Source organism: Cnephaeus nilssonii (genome assembly GCF_951640355.1).
Source record: "Cnephaeus nilssonii genome assembly, chromosome: 9".
In the NCBI taxonomy this organism is placed as follows: domain Eukaryota; kingdom Metazoa; phylum Chordata; class Mammalia; order Chiroptera; family Vespertilionidae; genus Cnephaeus; species Cnephaeus nilssonii.
The window spans coordinates 4,730,812-4,752,585 of NC_137080.1; the positions used below are offsets into that span (position 1 = coordinate 4,730,812).

The 21,774-nt window shown below is 55.2% G+C and overlaps 1 protein-coding gene across 5 annotated transcripts in view; it reads right to left on the minus strand.

The window, feature by feature from the left end:
• Positions 1-325: 325 nt before the first annotated feature.
• The window catches only part of SYNJ2 (synaptojanin 2), a 77,911-nt gene continuing 56,462 nt past the window's right edge, over positions 326-21,774 (minus strand). For 2 of the 5 annotated variants that reach the window (XM_079780398.1, XM_079780395.1), the window contains 12 exons: positions 19,275-19,433; positions 17,542-17,698; positions 15,342-15,459; positions 14,913-15,131; positions 14,730-14,808; positions 13,843-14,011; positions 13,230-13,397; positions 11,658-11,789; positions 9,638-9,747; positions 8,525-8,633; positions 5,221-5,372; positions 327-3,829 (listed from right to left, as the gene is read on the minus strand). In XM_079780398.1, coding sequence (XP_079636524.1) covers positions 3,113-3,829; positions 5,221-5,372; positions 8,525-8,633; positions 9,638-9,747; positions 11,658-11,789; positions 13,230-13,397; positions 13,843-14,011; positions 14,730-14,808; positions 14,913-15,131; positions 15,342-15,459; positions 17,542-17,698; positions 19,275-19,433 — 2,289 coding nt within the window. In that variant the 3' untranslated portion in view covers positions 327-3,112. Of the gene's footprint in view, positions 3,830-3,875; positions 4,800-5,220; positions 5,373-8,524; positions 8,634-9,637; positions 9,748-11,657; positions 11,790-13,229; positions 13,398-13,842; positions 14,012-14,729; positions 14,809-14,912; positions 15,132-15,341; positions 15,460-17,541; positions 17,699-19,274; positions 19,434-21,774 lie in introns of those variants that run through there. The other 3 variants (XM_079780397.1, XM_079780396.1, XM_079780399.1) reach the window with 3 other exon arrangements.

Consider the following 21,774-nt stretch of genomic DNA (forward strand, 5'->3'; position numbering starts at 1 on the left):
ATGTCTGCTATAAGACCCTACAGAAAACGAATTCTCGCATCTCTCACATCTTATAAATATTATAGCTTAAAGTTATTATGTATGGCGTCATAGTGGTCCCGACCGGCATTATTCAAGTCACAAATTCTTAACCAAATTATTCTAATGTTTTTTCAACTCAGTCTGATGGTTGAAAAAAAAACAAAAAACCCAAAACTCAAATAGAGGAAAACTGTTTGTAATGTAGTCACATTTCATCCAGAACAGAAGGCTAGCCAAAAAAGCTATCCCAATATTCTCTTCATATCTAAAAAGAAGGCAAATTACAAAACAAAGACAAAACATTTAATAGATTTTTTTTTTTACAATTTCAGTACAAATGATCACTTCAAATAAACATTACAGGGTTTTTATTCATTGCCAGTCAGTCAATAAATAATTTTTGTGGCTTTCCTTTCTGATGAAATAAATCACTCTGTTATAAAGAGAATGTTTTAATACATTACTTTGCTTATACTTATACACATCAGGAGAATTCTATTAAGTGTCATGAACTTCAACAACTTTAAAACTTTGACAGGAATTGCTTAGACAGATGTCCTAATTCCAGTAATTTACTGGAATGAATTTTAAAAATAGCCGCGAAGTCGGAGATGACACTGTGCGAGGGAAGACGGCGATTGGAGTCCTCGAGAGCGTGCTGAGTTGTAAAGTTCCTTGCCGAAAACACGGGACCGCAGCGAACTGCAACGTCTTACAGAAAAGGAATGAAATAAACGACAAGGTCACAGTAAAAAGCCCCGTGTGGGAGGGAGCATCAAAGAAAAACCGAAAATACAAACCCCATGAGTGACATCCCCGGATAATGACATCCCCGAACAGCGGCTGCTCACTGTGGTTATCCACTGCCTGCCCCTAACCTAGGAAACCGACAGCTATGAAGCCTCGATTTAAAAAGTAAATAAGGCAATGCTAATTGTCTTCTTAAGAGGAAGTTGGTTGGGAGCCTCATATTATCAACTCAAAATCCAACCTACGTGCGGTCACTGACCGTGAACACCCGGGACCAAGTATTTGTTCAACTCATCATGTTAAACTACTGGTCACTTTCCTGTGTCACTACTTACTGTTGGATTCCTAAGTGCTACTTGTGTGACGAGCACCTGTCTCCATTGAAATTCAGTTCCTGTGCCAGTCACTGGCGACTGGTTTTCTAGAACAAAGAAGTAACTTGAGAATTACGCCTGTTCCCAGCGCTGCAAGCAACTGTGGTGGCACTGACTTCCCCCTGCCTTTCTAACCGATGGTTACATGTACCTGCTTTCAAATTCACCTCCTTTAGGTGGGAAAAAAGGTTATAGACAAGAAGAGCGGCTGCATTAAGAAACTTCTGCTTCCATTTCCAATTGTACTCTAGTAGCCACTGGAAATCATTGAACTTCTCCGAGCCTGCTACGCATCCTGCGTGCTTGCTTCCTCTATGCGTTCAAGGATTGTGTTATTTGCATTTGTTAGAGAGGCAAACATGATATAAAGCACTTACTACCGAAGGTGTCCTAACACCTTGGACCAGAAACACCATCCTTTTGTGACATGACAACTCGTGTATTCTGCTTATCTCGATGGGTCAGTAATGCCTTTTCCTTTGCTCAGTTTTCAGATGAAGTGAAATAATGTGGTAGTTTTGTTTTTGTCTTGAGTGCCGGATGTAAATGATCGGCAGTGTACCTTGACAGTGGCAATGAGAAATAATTCTGAACACCCCCGAGGTCTGATCAGTAAAGAGAGAGTGGTATTCCCTGGGCAAGACCATCCCTGCCATCCCAACCGTTGGCATTTAGTGTAGGGATTCCCCGGTCACCTCAGGGGTAGCCCAGACTCATTGCTGTGTGACCCTATGACACGAAAGTCTCCTCCGTATGCCATGTGACACACTAAGATTTTTGCCAGTGAATTTATTAGCAAAAATACAATATCTGCTCCAAATGAAACGCTAGGCCTTCTAACATTGTTTTTTTCAATGTGGAACAGCATGGCCATTTCTTTTTAAATGATTTCACGGGCAAGAAGTGGTGTTGGAGACGTAAAGGGAAAATGCAGGTAAAAAATAGACTTAACTGACATAGAGAGAAGCCAATCCCGAGACGCTGCCTGGGTCTCTTATGGAAAAGGGGCACGAGGTGCTTTCCTTCCTGACGCTGCAGCCAGACCAGGCTAAAGCAGACAGTCATCATTATAACACTGAGGACCCACGGCAGGCGCCGGTAGGCGTTCTCCCATTTGTGCGTTTACCAGGTACGGAATATAAGGGAGAAAAGAAGTCACAAGGTTTCCTTTAAGAGGGGCTAGACGGCGTGTAAACGCCGGTTTACGAAGCACACTAGGGCTCAGGGCCGTCGCAGGGTATGGGGCGTGCGTGTCTGAGACAGGACACAGGAGTCTTGAGCGGGTGAAGCTCAGGCTAAGCTGAGGCATATGCTTCAGGGCCCCAAAGGCACAGACACCGTCCCCGCACGGCCAAGGCTAACAGACACACGCACATAAACACACACCAGGGAGGGGCAGCCCCGTCGCTGGGTTCACCTCTTTGCTGCTCTGTCTGTGACGTTTCTAACCTGGTGCACGGCGGTCAGGCGCGGCTCTCCATGGTCCCCACTACCTGTGAGTGTGAGCCTTACTTTATGCACCCACCCCCAGGGGACGCACCAAACAATGACTCTGAATCTGTAAAATACAAACGAAATGAAAGAACACCATATACACACGTAAACCCAACAGCCATTTAAAACTCGACGGGAGGGAACTTCGGCGGCGTCCACGAATTCCCTTTTCGAACCCCCACACGCGGACTCCAGCAGGAAGGCTCCTTCCCGCGCCCCTGAGCGGAAGCTCGGAACGCACACGTCTGGAATAACCATACCTCGGTGGCTGAGCAATAATCTTACTGAATTAAGAGACACGATTTTTGTAAACTACACAGGAGGGGACAGAAGTCCGCATGTGGCTTCAGTGTGCCTTTACACGGATGTCTCTTCCGCGGGGGCGTGGAGGCGATCGAACGGGCTTTTCTCTATAAAGTGCTGCCTGAGGAGGAAGGCACGCATTCTGCCAGGGCGCGGTCCACGGCTCCCGCTCAGGTCTTCGCCAGTGGGTCAAACACCTGCAGCACCGTCCTCTGGTCCGTGTCGCTGACGGCGGCCCAGGGACCCGCGTCTTGGTGCCTGTGCTCTGGTGGCGGCTCCTCCGCGGCTGAGCCACCGACCTGCAGTGGGGCTGTGTGCGCCCTCCTGAGGTTCCTGGTCCCCGCGTCCAGGGGCTCAGAGCTCTTGGACAGCCAGGCGCTATTCGCCAGGTTAGGGTGCTGGAGAAGGCTCCAGAAGGGGTCCTGGCCATCACCCAGGAGGGAGGCCGCCTCTGGTCTGGGCTCCTTGCGGCCATCGGTCTGGGCGCTGGCTGGCGGTGGGGGGAGCGCGCCCCCGTCCGGCCGGTGGGCAGGGGGGCCGTCGCTGCGGAGGCCGCCGCGGGCCAGGTCCTGGAGGAGCTGGCTGTGGGTCTGCAGAACCTGCAGGTGGAAGGCGGCCGGGGCGGACTTCTTCCTCCTCGGGGGCACCTGGGGCACAAGAGGCGGAGCCCCCCCGAGGGGCGGCGTGGCCCCAGCAGGGGCGTCCTCGTCCTCGGGCGCCGGCTTCCCAGCGCTCGGCCTCCTCTCGGCGCCTTTCCCAGGCGGAAGCGTTCTTGGTTTGGGAACAGGCGGGCCGGTCACAAGAGGAGGGGTGTCCAGGCTCGTCTCCGGGGGCCCGATTGTAAAATGGACAGTCTGTGGCCCGGACTGTTCTTCCGGCGACGTGGGCTGGGGAAAGGCAGGACACAGAGTGAGTGAGAGGCCAGCGCGGGGAGCGGGGGGGCTTGGGCATCAGCGCTCAGCGTCAGCCAGGACATTCTAGCAAATTCGAGATTTGAGAATGTCGGGGATGCGGCAATGTGACCGGGGCAGAAGCACACGGCAGGAACACACACACGCGGGTCAGGAGCACCACGGGCCGAGGAGAGGTGGGAGGGGACTTGAAAACCAGGGCCACAGGCGGCATCTGAGACGGGCTCCCTTTGCTCCGGAGGGGAAGGGGCCTCTCTCCTTAGGAAAGCACCCTCCCCGGCGCTCGGCCGGAGGCCGCGGCGTCGCTCGTCCACACAGATAAGCAACCGCGGTGCCACTTAGGTCCCGGCCGGGCCAAGTGCAGGACGCCCAGAGCCGCTCGCTCCTGGGACGTGGTGTTTAAAGATGGGAGAACGGAAACATTTACACGGACACGTCGCTTCCCTGGTTCTGATTCAAAGCCACCCCAGAGAGAAGAGCCGCGCGGGGCGAAAGGAAGCTGTTTCCAAAGTGGCCTCCGTGTTTCCTTCGCTTCTTTAGACAACACGCGGCAAGCACAGGCCCCTCCGGCCGCCGCTCCCGCGCAGCGGGCTGGGGCCATGAACTACTTTCTGCTCCTGGCTTTTAAGACGAAAGACAAAGCGAGGGCGGGGGGAGAGAGGAGGAAAATGACAGACACCACAAGCCAAGCGGGCAGAGGGGACAGCGAGCTGGGTACGCGCGAGGCGCCGAGGCCCCGGCCCACACGTCCACGGGGGAAGGCAGGGGTCATCTGTCAAGAGCAGCGAGGGGTTACCGAGCGTCCGGCCCTAGAACACTGAGGTCAAACGGAAGGTCCAGACGCCTCTAGAGGTGCCAGTCTTTGGGCGGCTACTGTCCTGACAAACTCATGTCTCTGAAGCAGCAAGCAAGGCTGGGGAGCTGGCGAGCCAGAGCAGAACACAATCTGCAAGAGAAGTGGCGAGAAGAGCCGTGGCACGTCCGCCCCGCAGGCGGCACCGCTAGGACCGGTTACTGTTCTTCTGACGCCAACAGGACCGCCCATGTGGCGCCTGCACACACGCCGCCGACCGCACGGACGGGAGCCCCGGAGCACGGGGAGCAGGCCGCCCACCGCGGCTCGCTGTGGGGGCTCAGCCGCCAAGCCGCTCCCCATGTGGTGAGAAATGCCTGGCTTTTCCGCGCAGCCGGAGCCGGGATACGGAGGAGAAAGCAATTGCCAAGCATCTTCCTCAGGGATGGGGCCGTGCCAGGGACTCGTGAGTGTTTACGGAGAGACAGACTCAGTGGAGATGGGACTCTTATCTCGCCAGACGTCCAAGGTTCGAGCAACTCAGGGCTAAGAGGCGGGTGCTGCCAGCTCTTACCTTCCCGGTCCTCCTGAAGGTGGGCTTCTTCATGGCGGGGACTCTGGGTGCGGGCCGGCGGGGCAGGAGCGGGGCTGGCCCCACTGCGGGCTCTGGCTTGGAGGACTCCTGGTCCCTCAGGGCCGTGGCGTTTAGGACTTCCCCTGGGGGGCCTGAAACATACAAGTGCATGGCTCAAGTGCCCAGGGCCATGTAATCTTTAGATCATCTACATTCTGAGGGTCATTTATTGATGCAGCATATTTCCTTTTTTTTCTAAAAAAGACACTTGAGGGTTGTCAGGACCAACGAGCTAGCTTTGGCCCCCAGCTTCTCATGCTCGCATCCCAAGCAGGGATGGTGAGCTGGGTCTGTAGTGGTCTCGGTGGGGCATCAGTGACGCCTGACATCACATTCAGAGATGTGTGTGTGTGTGTGTGCGCTTCTCACGGGAGATCACCTAAAGCTCCTGAAAACCTCGGCAGGGCCCATGATTAAGAAAATGTTAAGTTCAAACTCCAGGCAGGTTTCAAACTTCATACCTCTCCTGCCTCCACATCCACAGCCTTAAAAAAAAAAAAAAAAAAAAAAGCCAATATGACCAGGCCGGCGCAGCTCAGTTGGCTGAGTGTCGTCTTGTGCACCAAAAGGTTGCCGGTTCGATTCCCAGTCAGGGCACATACCTGGGTTGTGGTTCGATCCCTGGTCAGGGCATGTACAAAAGGCAACCGATCATTGTTTCTCACATCAGTATTTCTCTCTCTCCCCCTTCCTCTTTCTAAACATGTCCTCTGGTGAGGATTAAAATATATACACTGAGTGGCCAGATTATTATGATCTCTGAATGCATAATAATTTGGCCACTCAGTGTATATCCTATACAAGAAAAGGCTAATATGCAAATTATCCCCTTGACCAGGAGTTCGACCAGCAGGCAGGCCGGCCAACTGCCCATGTCCCCTCCCACTGGCCAGGCTGGCTGGCCAGACCCCACCCATCCACGAATTCATGCACCAGGCCTCTAAAATATATATATACTGAGCGGCCAGATTATTATGTGTTCAGAGATCATAATGATCTGGCCACTCAGTGTATATATCTATATATATAAAAGCCTAAGCGACCGTCCGACCGTTTGACCGGTAGCTATTATGCGCACAGACCACCAGGGGGCAGAAGCTCAATACAGGAGCTGCTGAGTGACAACAACTTTGCAGAGTGCCCTCTCAGACCCCGGGACCCCTCGGGGGATGTCGGACTGCCGGTTTTGGCCCGAACCCCGCAGGCCAGGCCGAGGGACCCCACCTGCTGGAGGGATGCCGCTCACTCCGCAGATGCCCTTTGAGCTCCGGTGCCACCCCAGGTGCGGCCGGCCGGGGAGGGGCCGTGGGAGGTTGGCTCCAGGGTGTGTCCGGCCCGTTTCACCCAGTCCTACCCCACCAGAACCTTCTAATTAATTTACTTTCAATGTGCACAAATCCGTGCACCGGGCCTCTAATAGTAATATAATTCACACACCATAAAATATACCCTTTAACCTTTTGCACTCGGATGTCGAGTGTGACTCGACACTGTTATCATTAGAATAAAGGAATCGAGAAAAAAGCAAGCGAGTGCAAAGGGTTAAAGAATAGTTCTGCAACCATCACTGTCTAATTCCAGAACATCTTCATCACCCCCCCAAAACCCCACACATACCCTAGCACTCATTCCTCCTTCCCTCCTCTCTCAGCCCTGGAAACACTGTAACTTCTGTCTGTAGATTTGCCTGTTCTGCATACACAGTGTGTGTGTGTGTGTGTGTGTGTACACATAGCATACTATTTTCAAGATTCACCCATGATGTAGCATGTATTAGTATGCCGTCCTTTTTTATTTTATGGATAATATTCCACTGTATATTTACACCACATTTTATCCACTAATGGACACTTGAGTTGTGACATACACTTATAGTTATACTAGAGGCCCAGTGCACGAAAATTGTGCACAGGTAGAGTCCCTAACGGCTGCTGGCTGCCGGCTGGGCCTCCCTTCCCCTGGCTGCCTGCCGCCGCCGCCGGGCCGGGTTGGGGCCGGCCGGGGGGAGGGGCTGCGGGCAGTTGGCTGGCTGGCCCACCCCCTGGTCAAACTCCCGTTAGAAATTCCGGTCGAGGGGACAATTTGCATACTAGGCTTTTATTATATAGGATTTAAAAAGAAATAAAAAACAGCCTTGACCAGGCAGCTCAGTTGGTTAGGTGTATCTCTGATACAAGGTACAATCCCAGGTCATATAAGAATCAACCAATGAATACATAAATATGTGGAAAAATAAACTGATGTTTCTCTCTCTCTCCGCCCCTCTCTCTTTAAAATCAATGAAAAAATCTGCCGAAACCAGTTTCGCTCAGTGGATAGAGCGTCGGCCTGCGGACTCAAGGGTCCCAGGTTCGATTCCGGTCAAGGGCATGTACCTTAGTTGCGGGCACATCCCCAGTGGGGGGTGTGCAAGAGGCAGCTGGTCGATGTTTCTCTCTCATCGATGTTTCTAACTCTCTATCCCTCTCCCTTCCTCTCTGTAAAAAATCAATAAAATAAAATAAAATAAATGAAAAAATCAAAAAATATAAATTGATGTTTAACAAATATTTATTTGAAAATAGATTTAAATTAAAAAGAAACCACTTGAGATGATATTACCCTACAACAGTGCTTCTCATCCTCTTACTTTCTGCCCTCTTTCGATGTTATTTGAAAATCCCAAGTAAGTTAAACACCCTGACTAAAAACAACTCAGCCCCTTGGACGGCATGTGGCTTTCAGAGGGCATGCTCTCCCGCTTCCAAAATCCAAACAAGCGAGTGACCAGGGCTGTGAACGCAGCGGGGAGATGCTCAGGTAACATATGACTAACGTGGGTTAAGGGAAGTGACAGCAACTACGTGAACCGGCAGTTAACTGTGGGCTCTCTGACATCAAAGAACCGAGAGCTGCTGGTGATTTAGAAAGTGGGCTTTGTGTCTGGAACAGGAATGTGTACCTGAGTACCCCTTCTTCAGCAGGATGGGTTAGTGCCTGGAGCATCAACCTTGGCTACCATTCATTTGTGTTTATGTCACTCTCTCCCTTAAGTACTGCTTAACAATCCTGGGATCCTCTTTATATACTTACTGAATTTTAAATATATAACTTGAAATGGACCATACATCTTAGTGGTGGAATTCTACAAAATGCTGCTAACGGTGGCTTTTGTTTAATCCTGCCTTTAGGAAAAAATTATTTCCTCCTCTCAACCCGTTTAGTAGGAAGATGAAAAGGAGGGAGGAGGCCCGGGAGCACCTACCGCCTCTGGCTTCCAGGAGACACCGGATGGCGGCCTCTGCCTCCCGGGCGTTGGTGGTTTTGATCTGCTTGACATTGTAAGGCTTACTGATCCCCGTCCTGGCCTTGGGCTGGAGGGCAGATGAGGAGAGAAGCGTTAGGAACACGGGTTGGAAGCAGCCTCACTGGCCAGCTCCCCGCCCACTGATCTGCACGTGAGCCATCAGTGGTGACGAACACACCATCCTGTCTGAACCGCGTCCTCAGCCCCTGCCTCGGAGCTGTGTTAGAGCGGGGACCCTCGTCTCCCCACCGGGGGGTCACCAGTTTTTGCAATGTGGACAAGCCGGCCTCTAACCTTCTTTCGATAACCAGGAAAGAGCCAGAGCAGAGCAGAAGCCATTTTACGGCCCAGCTGAGTTATTAGAACACCTTCCAGATGTTTCATTCAAAGTGCCTTTCCCGCCTCCTCACCCCGTTTAAACAGCAGGGTCCCCTTTGCTGACCTGCCTTCAGGCCTGCAAACCCCGGACAGAAGGGTAGCCAACCCCCTGCTGGGACCGCATGGCATCTGGCCCCGCCCTCTGCCCCTGTCCTGGGGCCCAGTAGCTTCCACCCAGCCACCTACAGTCTCTAGCAGCCCTGTGCCTCCGCCGGCACTCCGCCTCTCCACCCTCCAAAGCTGTTATTCCCAGGGCCCCTCCTTGGGTCTGGTTTAGCCTCTTCTCTCAGCTACCTTCACCCCAGAGTCATCATAATTCTGTCCAGCAATGGATCGGAATTTCTCCTACTTTCCCTTCTGCCACGCACTGCTCTGCACACCCCGGCCCAAGCCAGGCATCGGGAGAGAGAGAAGCCGGCGAGTCTGGAGGCCAGCAATCCCCCCCCACGGGACCCTTGGGTTTTTCATCAACGGGATTTCTCTCCCATGCCCTGCATGGCCATTTCAACGTCCATAAAAACATGCGACTAAGCTATGGGGTTTGGGGGGGGGGGGGGGTCGGTGGGCAGTTAGAGGGTTAGAGAGGCAGAAATCGATGTGTGTGCTGAAAAGGGGGGCCCCGGGTGAGATGAGGGGCCGAGGACGAACCACAGGCCAACCCCTGGGCCCTGACGCGTCTCCGGAGCGACTCACCGCCTGCTGGGGCGCTCCGGGCAGCAGCCTGGCTGTCTGCAGGATGGAGTACTGCCCGTGGGTGCCGGAGATGGACACGTCCGAGGCCGACTTCTTCACCATCAAACCTGCTGTGAACACCACAAGGCAGAGTCTCACCCTCAGCGCCGCCGCCGATGCTTCCAGGCAAGGTCGCGGCGGCGGGCAGCGAGGCAGCGGCACGGGGCCGGGCGGGCGGGCGGCTCGGCGGTGGGCACCCGGCGGCCACGCGGGCCCTGATTCTCGCTCTCACGGCTCCTGCTGTGGACACAGATTCTCTGGAAAAGCACGACTACCATGTCACTGCTGGTGTAAATGTCACCCTAACGTCCCGGGGACGCACAGGTGGTGTAAAGGCCAGTTGGCTCTAAGCGGTTGAGAACACACTATTGTGACGAGGACCAAATTTTTAAAACGTGTTGTGGACAAAAACTGAAAAAAATCCCAAAGCAGGGGAGTACTCTATGCCAGTGGTCGGCAAACTCATTAGTCAGCAGAGCCAAATATCAACAGTAACGATTGAAATTTCTTTTGAGAGCCAAATTTTTAAAACTTAAACTTCTTCTAACGCCACTTCTTCAAAATAGACTCGCCCAGGCCATGGTAATTTGTGAAAGAGCCACACTCAAGGGGCCGAAGAGCCGCATGTGGCTCGCAAGCCGCAGTTTGCCGACCACGGCTCTATGCTAAATTACACGTGCAGCCATTAACAGGTCACGTCCTAGAACAACACGTAATGACACAGACATTTGGCAAATGACCAAACAAAATGGTTACCAACTTTGTAAAAAAACATGGAAATAAGAAATTGCCTGTGGATGTCGATATGCATAATTGGAGAAAGGCTGGCAGTCTTTGGATTCACAGCTATTCTCTCTAAGTAGTCAAGTGAAACGAAGAATTTACTTCTTTTTTATATTTACCTATTTTTATAAGTTTTCCACAGAAATATATAGCATTTAAATTTTTGTTTATATTTTATTTTCTGAGTCTCAACGCAGAAAAGTAAAAAGTCATGTGCGTCCAGCTCACCATTGGTTACTACTGTGACATAAGCCACGTTGAACCCGATTCTGAAAGTCAAGTCTTAGCAAAATCTAGGTCTAATGGCCACAATTTGGGGGGCACAAGGGGATAGCAAACAGCAAAGGGGACTCGCAACTGATGAGAAGCATGTCCCAGCAGGGTTCGGGCATTGGCGACAGGCTGGCGGGACGGGCACTGTGCTCTGAGGGGCCAGGAGGCCCTCTCCGGGGGCTGGGCTGGGAGGAGGGTGTCTGCAGTCCAGGGCAGTGCTGGGAGCCAGCGGGCCTGGGCTCAGACAGGAAGCCGCCTGGCGAGAGGCGGGTGTGCGGTCACCTGACAGGTCAGGGGCCTGCATTTCCTCAGGTGAGAGAGGGCCGGGGCCTGGCAGTGCTGCTCAATGGTTGCAGCATCGGCTCGTGCATCAAAGGGCAGAGGCTCTAGTCCTGGTCAAGGGCACGCAGCTGGGCTGCAGGTCCATCCCCAGCCCCGGTTGGGGTGGGGGGTGGGGGTGTGTGTGTGGAGGCACCAATCGGTGTGTCTCTCTCATATCAATGTTTCTCTCTCCCTGTGTGTGTGTGTGTGTGTGTGTGTGTGTGTGTGTGTATCAGCACTCAAGGGGGGAAGATTCCGGAAGACGCTGTGGGGCTGGGGAGAAGCTAAAAAGCGCCCGCGCTGGGCTGAGGCCCGGGGTCCCATTCTCCGCGGAAGCAGCTAGAAGCAGAGCGCAGCCACAGGAGGACCGGGACGTCTCACAAAGGATCGCCAACGGCCGCGAGAAACCCAGCCGCACCCCCCATATCCAATGTCATGGGTTTAAGACAAAAAGAGGCCCAAGGAGGGCGGAGGGCAGAGGGCGGAGGGCGGAGGGCGGAGGGCAGTGCATGTGGCCTGGAGGCCGGAAGGTGCGGCCACTGTGCGGAGCGGAGCGGGAGCGGGAGCGCGCAGCGTCCAGCAGGGCGGCCCAGCAGAGTCTTACTTGGCGGGGGCGGCCTCTGCGGCGGGTGGGGCGGCCGGGGCCTGTTGGGGACCGACAGAGACCTACTTGGCGAGCGGAGGCGGTCCCCCACGGCTTCCAGCTCCTGCGTTAGCTCCACCAGGGCGGCGTCATCTGGAGGACACGCGGACGGGAGGGAGGGAGGTGAGTGGGGAGCCACCTGGGGCAGGAGGGCTCCGGGGAGCCGAAGTGTCCCCCTGGCGGCTGGCACACCAGCCTTGTCCAGGCGGGAGAGACACGGGAAACGTGAGCGCACGGAGAGGCGTGTTTCCTCCTCAAACAGCCCACAGGACGTCGGCGCCGAGCAGAGGCCGCAGCGGGAGACCGAGCGCCTCCTCAGCCCTCACGCTGCACACAGGACACCTAACTGCGACGCCGAGAACCATCCCTCGTCCCTGCAGCCGGCGGCCTCCAGCCACAGCCCCGCGTGGAGCGTCCGGGCACTCAGGTCCCAAACACTTAGCCAGGCCCGCGACGTCACCGATGTTCCCCATCCGGACCACCGAGCCCCGGCCCTCCAAGGCTACAGCAGCATGAGGAAGTGCCGCTCGTGTTTCATTACATGTATGTATCATGTGTAAACGCAGAACACGTTCAGGTCTTCCCTCACACTGCAACACAGCCCGGTCCATTTCACTTTGGCTCCGACACCCCAGCCCTCAAATCCACCTGGATGCCCACCAGGTGGCTGGGCAGCCCACACAGCCCGCTGCGCTAGTCTTCATCCCAAGAGGCACCTGGCCCTGGTCGGTTTGGCTCAACGGATAGAGTGTCAGCCTGCGGACTGAAGGGTCCAGGTTCGAGTCCAGGTCAGGGCACATGCCCCAGTTGCAGGCTCAATCCCCAGTGGGAGGTGAGCAGAAGGCAGACGAGCAATCATTCTCTCTCATCATTGATGTTTCTATCTCTCTCTCCCTCTCCCTTCCTCTCTGAAATCAATAAAAATATGTTTTAAAAAACTATTCAAGAGTCAACTATACTATATAATCTAGGGACGTGCAGTTCAATCCACATGCCTTTCAGTCAGTGGTGATATAATGATGCTAATGTTGATATCATTAATTACATATATTTGTGTGTGTGTATATATATATATGTGTGTGTGTATATATATGTGTGTGTGTGTATATATATGTGTGTGTGTGTGTATATATGTGTGTGTGTGTATGTGTATATATATATACATATATATACACACATATATATATAAAATTATGTAATGTATAAAATTGTTACTACATAACAATATAATGTTATAAAAAAATAACAGACCAGCAACTTAGCACAGATATTGAACATGCCTCTTACAGGACTGAATCAGAAAGGTTTTGGAGAGGAAAAAAAAATCAAATGTAAAATCAGTTCAGAGCTGTGGCCACTGGAATAAAACCAGCGTGGTGGCAGCTGCCCCTCCCCAGAGCCCCGTGCCCGTCATTTTCGGTGACTGCGTGGGTTAGCCCTCACGGGACGGCACCCTTGACTGCGGCATCACGCAGAGATGCTGAGAAAAGAGATCTGGTGCCCAAGGCTATTAGGAAGGCAAGGCCCAGCTACCTCTGTAGGTCGGGTGTTGCTTCTTTTTGGGGAGCGCAGGTGACTTGCTGGGCGGTGCCGCCGTGGAGCCGGGGGCATCGGAAAGGTCGTCCCCGCCCAGCTCGCTGTCTGAGACCACGGGCTGACTCAGCTCATCCAGATAGTCTTCGTCCTCTTCGAGAATATCCCCTTGGGAACAAGGGAGCCACAGACGATTAGGGTGGAAGGCCGTCACTTTCATGGGGGGCCTGTCTCGGCACCAAGGCCGACAGTTGGTGTCAGGACCCCTCGGCCCACCTGCAAGCAGGCCACGGGAGCCCACGGGAGCCCACGGGACCCCCAGGACGGGACCCGAATCCCATTCATGCCTGGGACGGGGACCAAACTGAAGCCCTGACATCCTCACAACCACTGCTTTCCAGGGAAGTCTCGACGTCTCTCGTCCTAGCTGCCGTCCCACACATCATCCTGCACACGCATGCTGCCCACCTCATCGCCGGGACACACTGCCCCGGAGCCCGTGTCCGTGCCGAGGCCGCGTCTCGGAAGGGCTCCCGACCACCCATGCCCGCGGCTGGGAGCATGGCCTCCTGCAGCCTCGCCACCCGACCGGAAGGCCTGCCGGGCCACTCACCCTCCGACTCGTAGTCCGAGCTGGTGAGGTCGAAGCCCTCCTCCAGCAGGCAGGAGTTGGCGGTGGGCGACACGGGCGCCAGGCTCTCCCGCTGCCGCAGGAGCTCGGCCTGCAGCCCTTTCAGCCAGTCCCTGGTCTTCGGCCGGATCTGCACGGCCCTGCCCTTCACCTGCGGGACAGCCGCCCGCGTGAGCGCAGCGCCCCACCAGCCCGCGGGGCCCCTGCTTCCCGCTCACACGCCGGTGCCGGGAGCCAGGCCGGCTGCACGCCCGCCAAGCACAGCGGGGCCTGGCCTCGGGCAGGCTCGCCCCGGGTCTAAGCAGAAGGCAAACCATCGTCTTCAGCTTTTCATTCCGCATGAATTTAAAATCGTCAAAATGGAAAACACCTGGGCTGCCTGTTCCAAAATGCAGACTCTGAAAGGTGGGAACCTTTTTCCTGCCCAGGGCCACGGGATGTTTATAGCATCGTTTGCAGACCATGCAAAACGACCAACGTAAACATTAGCCTGCTGTGTTTGGTCACACACTTAATTCACTCACCCCTAATGCCTGGGCAGGGCCAGGCCAAATGGTTTCTTTTTATACGGCCCTCGGGCCAGACGTTCCCCACCCCCGCTCTCAAGAGAAAGATGGCAACACTCCCCTACGGAGGCGTGAGCACAGACAGACCCAGGAACCCGGCGGGAACGAGACTCCAAAACCTGTTCTTTCTCCCAAATTCTGCAAGTAGCCCAGGCTGGCCATCAGACACCTCAGCAAAGGGACCCGGAGGAGATGCCCGGTGAAGGGTCCTGGCCTCCGCCCTCACGCGGAGCCAACACCTAACGACACGGTGAGGAGAGGGGACATGTGACCCTGAGGACGCACGGGACCAAGCGGACTCACCTTCATGCCGTCCACATCGAGGACGCTGAGAGCCGAGTGACTGTCTGCAAACGTCACCAGCATCTGCCCTTGGTTGATCCTGGAATAAAGGAAATGGCCCAGTCAACCCGAGAGCCTCAGAGCCCCCACGGCCTGGGTGTCACCCCAGCGGCCGCCCGCCGGGCAGGGCGGGGCAGCGGTCACCTGACGAGGACAATCGTCCCGTAATTCTCCAGGGTCTGCATGAGCTCGGCGCGCACATCCTCAGGAAACTCGTTCTTCTCCTCGGAGGAGGGCGACTGGAGGTTGACGACGACGGTGGCGTCCAGGGGGCCCTGGAAAGAGGACACTTCCCGGAACACCCTCTCCCGGGCCCCCACGTCGACTTCCTGGACTTCCACCTCCACGATGGCCAGCACGGGTCTGTGAGACACGGAGGGAAGACGGGCAGCGGTCAGCCCGGGCGCGACAGCCACACCGCGCCCCCTGTCCCCAGAGCTCCTGCGAACGGAAACCGCCAACAGCCCGAGGCGGCCCCCGAGCGGCCCTGCGGCCTCCCCGGGCTGTCCCGGGGTCTCCGTCTTCCCGGGGTCTCAGCAGAGGAGCCTGTGCCCACGGCAGCGAGGACCGTACCTGTGATCCGACGCCTGCAGCTCCGCTCGGCCGTAATACTTGAGGGATCCGGGAGACCAGGTGTGTCTGACCTTGGGGTCAGCATCGAGGTCGTTGTCTAGAAGGTTGAGTTCTCCAGCTACTCATGGGGTTCCAATCCAGAGACCCACAGACAACACAACATGGTATCAACATACACGGATGCCAAATACAGAACTGGTACCACAGGGACGGACCACACGTGTCTCAGACTCTTTCGCTCTAACCCTTGGACCTGGGGTCAAGAACGTCTCCCACGAGGATTGTCCAAGACAGTAAGCCAGCCCCACCCGCACCCTCCCCAGTGGGCACAGTGGGGGGGGGGGCACGGAAATCACGCTGTGGGGCTCCCGTCCCAGGGCGCAGGGACACAGGTCTGCAGCCCTCTGCACAGCAGGAGATGCCAGGCCGAGGCTGGGGACACCAGGCCGCTCGGTGCCCTGGGGCCACCAGGTGCCCCAAACGGATCTGAACTAAATGTATCTTTCAATCTGCAGATGTGACTTCCTGGCTTTGAAATCTCAGCAAATGTCTCACCAGAGAAGTTCAGTTGTTTATGTACCAGTTTACAGGTGGTCTAATTTTATTTTATCTTATTATTACTTTTTAAACATTTAACTTATTTGAAAATAATTTCAAAATTACATAAAAGTTCAAGGAACACCCATACATCCTTTTCCCAGGTTCCATTTTGCTCCATCTGCATTTTTATAAAAAATGATTTTTATTGTTGAAAGTATTATAGACGTCCCCCCTTTCTTTCCCATTGACCCCTTCCACCCCGTACCCGCTCCTCCCAGGTCTTCACTACACTATTGCTTGTGTCCGTGGGCTACGCATATCCTAATATATAAAAACCCTGGTTGTAACGACCAGTAACGACCAGAGGCTGACCAATCGGAAGTCAGTGCTGGCACTGCCCACAAGCAAGCGGTAAGGGGCAATCAGGCAGGCAGGCAGAGGGGTTAGGGGTGATCAGGTAGGCAGACCAGCGGTTAGGGGTGATCAGGTAGGTAAGCAAGCAGTTAGGAGCGATCAGGTAGGCAGACGGCCCCTCGCAGGACTGGTCCCACCCCCCAGCAAAGAAAGAGGGAGGCCCAGGCCAGCCAAGCCATTGCACCCCAGCCTGTCACCTGCAGAGGGAGGCCACTGGTGGCAGGGGAGGGAGGGGGCAGCGCTGCACGGATGGCAAGCAGTGGCAGCGGCAGGGGTGGGGCCAGCTGCCTGTAGCCGGGGGAAGGAAAGACCCGATAGACCCTGATCTCAGGCCAGGCCTAGGGACCCTACCCGAGGGGTCCCGGATTGTGAGAGGGTGCAGGCCGGGCTGAGGGACCCCCCCCCCGGGAGTGCACGAATTTTTGTGCACCGGGCCTCTAGTATGCATATAAGATCCCCGATTAATCACTCCCCCACCCCCCCACCTTCCTTCTAATTTTAAATCAACTGCACTTCATAGCTGGGGTCATCGGCCCAGACAAACCGAAGCTAAATGATAGCAAACCCTGATCTTTCCCGCTGGGTTCGGAACCGGGCTTTAGCAGATGAGGTTTGGTTGAAAGGAGTGGCCTGGGTGACGTGCGGCTGTGAGGGCAGGCAGTGGGGAAGGCGTGGCCTCTCTCCTGTCCCCATTGGAACCAAGGGGGACGGGGGGGGGGGGGGGGGTGGGCCGTGGTGCAGGGACGGGGAGTCAGGAGCAGGTGCTTGCAGACCGGTCTGCAGAGAGAGGACGGGGGGAGCACCCCAAAGCACACCTCCCAGAGCGCAGGGGCTAACAATGCCGGGAGGACTGTGCACAGCTTTGGGTTGTCAAGGAAACGTTCCTTATGTAGCCGAGTGGGAGGCTGATCAACGTGACTGTGCTCGTGGTGCTGACCCCCCCGCCCCTCCAGCCCGGAGAGCCGCAGCTCCCACACACCTGTCCTGTCGAGGGGATGCTGACCCCCCCCGCCCCCTCCAGCCCGGAGAGCCGCAGCTCCCACACACCTGTCCGGTCGAAGGGATGCTGACCCCCCCGCCCCCTCCAGCTCGGGGAGCCGCAGGGCCCACGCACCTGTCCTGTCGAAGGGATGCTGACCCCCCGCCCCCTCCAGCCCGGAGAGCCGCAGCTCCCACACACCTGTCCTGTCGAAGGGATGCTGACCCCCCGCCCCCTCCAGCCCGGAGAGCCGCAGCGCCCACACACCTGTCCGGTCGAAGGGATGCCTCCTCCTCCACCACAGGACCCTGTCGGTCCAGGCCGGGGTGCGGCACTTGTCGCTCGTGTCGTAGGCGGCGGAGCCGACGTCGTACTTGTAGGTGGGTCCAAAGTCAATGCTGCCTTCGTGGAAGTCTTTAAAAATCTAGTGGGCGGAAAAGAAGCCACGCGCTCACCTTAGTTCTCCGCGCTCCTACGTCACAGAACCCACGGCACATTTACAGACATGTCTACAACGGGACGTGTGCGTGCCTTTTAATTAGAAAGCAGTGGTGACTGACTGTTCACCTGTCTGACTCACTACCACTGGGTGCACACCTCCCCCGACACCCGGCCTATCACACCGTCTGCTGGTTGGACCCGCAGACAGTGAGAGGCACGAGGCGAGGAGGCACATGCGGGCCCAGCGGGGCCCAGCCCACACCCAGCCAGGCCATAACCGATGTGTGTTCACTACACGAACTGTGTGACGGAAGCCCAGAACTGAGGTTGAGCTCTCCTCCTCTTCCTTTAGCTCTAGGTCCAGCCTTGGTTCCGGGCGAGGCCCAGGAACAGCCGCCTGCTCAGTGCATGAGTGGGAGGGTGCGGAGAACACGGGTGGGAGGAGGGAACGGTGTGGTGACATTTCCTCAGCGCCCCATGCCTGGCAGGGCTGAGGGGGATGGGCAGGGGAAACCTGGAGGAACATCCGAATCTCGCTGAAGGAGAGATCTAACTTCCCAGATCTCATGTTCTCATGCATTTTAACCAGCTGCCTTCTCGGAAGGTAAATGGAAGTTAGCGGTGCTTCCCTCATTCCAGCCCAGCTGCTGGAAAGCTAACAGGCACCAAGATAAGCAAACAGTGTCGGCTGGAGGAGGAAATGAGTTTTGGGGCATCTGGAAGCTAGCCAGGGTGACCTTGCAGAACTGAGGCGGTCATGGCCCACGGAGTCGCTAAAATCTGCACACGGGTCACGTAAGGGGAAAGCATGAGCTGTGCAGTTCCAGTCCTGGACAGTATCACAGCTCTGTTACTGACCCCTGTGACCTTGGATGAATTATTGGACCTTAGCCTCAGTTTTCTTGTCTATAAAATGGGTATAATAACTAATTTGTAGGGTGGCCTTGAGAATTAACCATACAAATTGGCATGTAAAATGTACATCGATACTGGTCTAATTTGTTAGTGTCTTCACCAATGAGGACTAGAGATGTCACCCAAATCCAGCGTTCTGAGCAGAGTGTGAAGTGTCCCTTGCTGGTTGAGGCCATCGGAAGCACAGCAGTCCCTGCAAGGTGTGCACGTGAGCCTGAGGGGGTTGCTCAGGTGCTGAGACGGGGCCGTTCCAAGCTCAGATGCTGTGACGCACACCGAGTGCAGCTATTTTCTGGTTTGACAGAGTCAGGGACAGCACCCCCACCCCCACCCCCAGAGCACAGGCTCTGACAGCGCAGAGAACCTCCTGCGGCCTGTGGCTCCTGCAGCTGGCTGCCGTGCCGGCAGGTGCGCTTTCATATGGCGACGGCCCCTCGCCGTGAGAGGACACAGACCCGGACACAGCCCGTGAGGGGGGAACAGGGCGTGTGTGTGTGTGAACGGACGATGACACCCATTTCCTACGACGCCACGATCCTTTTTAATCTACTCCTGGAACTTAACCTGCCAGACGCGAGCATGCCCATCTACATGTTACTCCCTATGGGAACAGCTGCCCAAACTGCTTTAAAAGCACGACTCACTTTCCCACTGGATTTCTGCAGGTGTAGCTGATCGAATTCCAGAAGTTTCTTCCAGTCTTGGCGCTTGACAAAATAGAAGACTTCTTCATACGTGAGGTCGATGCGGTAGTTGAAGTCGCCACACCAAAACACGTAGTCATGAGAGAAAATGTTCCTTCCCTAAATGGAGAAGAAAATCACAGCTGTTCAGGCCCATCTTGCAGGGACGGTGGGAGGGCAGGGATGCTCCCCGCGCAGGCGACGAGCGGACGCATTTTCTTAAATGTCACTTTAAAGAAGTCTTCTGCGAAAGGATCTTACGTTTCACTCATCCCCGAGGCCTGCTGGGGAGCTTCTACAAGGCTCACTTTTTGTTTTAAATAATCCTGCGTTTGAGTGGTTCGGAGAAATTCCCCACCCCTCCCCTCGGCATGGCTGCCGACATCTGCTCTGCTGACCGCCCGATGGGCAGGCTGAGCTCCGGCCTTTATGTCCGACCCTAAGAGCCGCCCAAACCTTCCGTCTGTGAGGATGAGGTTCAAGAAACAAGTAAAATTGCACAGGACGCGCAACTTTATAAAACGTCACGGATTTCATACATTTTCTTTCTCCTTTTTCTCTTGTTAACCCTCACCCGAGGATATTTTTCCACTGATTTTTAGGGAGAGTGGGAGGGAGAGGGAAAGACAGAAACATTGACGTGAGAGAAACACATCGATTGGTTGCCTCCTACACAGACCCCGACCAGGGCCCGGGCTGGGGAGGAGTCTGCAACTGAGGTACCAGAATCGAACCCGGGACCCTTTGGTCCGCAGGCTGACGCTCTATCCACTGAGCCAAACCGGCTAGGGCAGGATTTCATACATTTTCATCTGTGACCCTCCCTACCCATCTCGCCCAGTCACTAGGACTGGCAGCCCGGTCCCTCGCCCTCCCTTCCCCCAGGAGTCACGGTGAGAGTGGCCGCTTCCTATCGCCTGTCTCCGGGGCGGGGCTCTGTCCCGGGCACCCCTCACGGCAGCCCCTGAAGCACACCCTGCCGGCTCCGGCTCTTTTCCAGGTTAAAAAAAAGTTCAAAAAACTGGCTGAAGGCAACACAACCAGCGTGTGATAAAGACAAGACCTGAACTCGGCTCCCAAATCTGTTTCTGTTCTGCTACCCCCCAACCCACAGCACTCATCTGGGCAGAAGATTGAAATGACCAGGACCACAGACAGTGAGTGCCAGGGCAGGCTGACCAGAACCTTCTGTGGTGACAGAGACGTCCTGCCCGCGCTGTCCAAGCCAGGACTGCCAGCCGCTGCAGCCACGGAGCACTTGAAATGTGGCCAGTACAGCCGAGGGGGTTTTAATTTTAATTCATTTCAATTTAAATAGCCGTTACGTGGCTAGCAGCTCCTTTATCGGACAGTGCAGGTGTGGGTACCTTCATTATTTCCACTGTTGAAAAGGGAGCTATATATCTTTTAATTACTTAGAATGTGTCCTTCCAATAGGCCAGTGGTCGGCAAACTCATCAGTCAACAGAGCCAAATATCAACAGGACAGCGATTGAAATTTCTTTTGAGAGCCAAATTTTTTAAACTTAAACTTCTAACGACACTTCTTCAAAAGAGACTCGCCCAGGCCGTGGTATTTTGTGGAAGAGCCACACTCAAGGGGCCAAAGAGCCGCATGTGGCTCGCGAGCCGCAGTTTGCCGACCACTGCAATAGGTCATATTTTGAATGCACTGTGAAGTGACAAGGTTCGACCTTTTAAATTACACAGACACCCGAGGAAGATACGCACAATGTCCTACACAGTCTGGAAAATGACAAAGCGCCCACTTCCCAACTCCTCTGTTTCTTCTTTAATCCAAACAGGACGCCGAGGCCTGCGGCACTTATTCATGAACACCAAGGCCTTCCTGCCTCGCGTGCTGGTGCCGCCTCGGAAAGGAGATGCCGTTCCCGGGGTCTGGCCTCCCCATGAAGAGCTCCGGACCTAACGGGCCGTGTCGCTGACACTGCGGCGAGCACAGCTGAGGTCTCTCCTCCCTCCGGGAGGCCGGTGGCCAGCAGCAGGCTGAAGGTGTGCGGCCAGATTGGCACAGAACATTCCAATCTGAACTCGGAGGAAAATCCACCGGCTTCAGAATGAAAAGCTCTGGGTCACCACTAGAGGGCAGCGCAAACGCATGTTACCGGCGGCCCTGTGAGCGGATGGGCGGCCCAGGGCCCAGAGTCAAACACTCCCTGGTTTTGAAAACGGGCCTTCTCATCGGAGCCACAACAGAATGTCTGTGCCGAGACTGTGAATCTCCAGAAAACAGCCCTGTGCTGTTCTTCACCAGCTCGGACAAAGAACGGACACTTTGGTTTTCCTTCCCCATTCCACACGCTTGAATCAGAAAACCGGAAAACGCACGTAAGAACACGCAGGGTACGTAAGGACATGGAAGAGACGTATGAAGACGAGGCGTGGTCCCTCCAGGCTGGACGCCCTGGGCTTGCCTCCACTGTACCAGCCGAGGTCACCC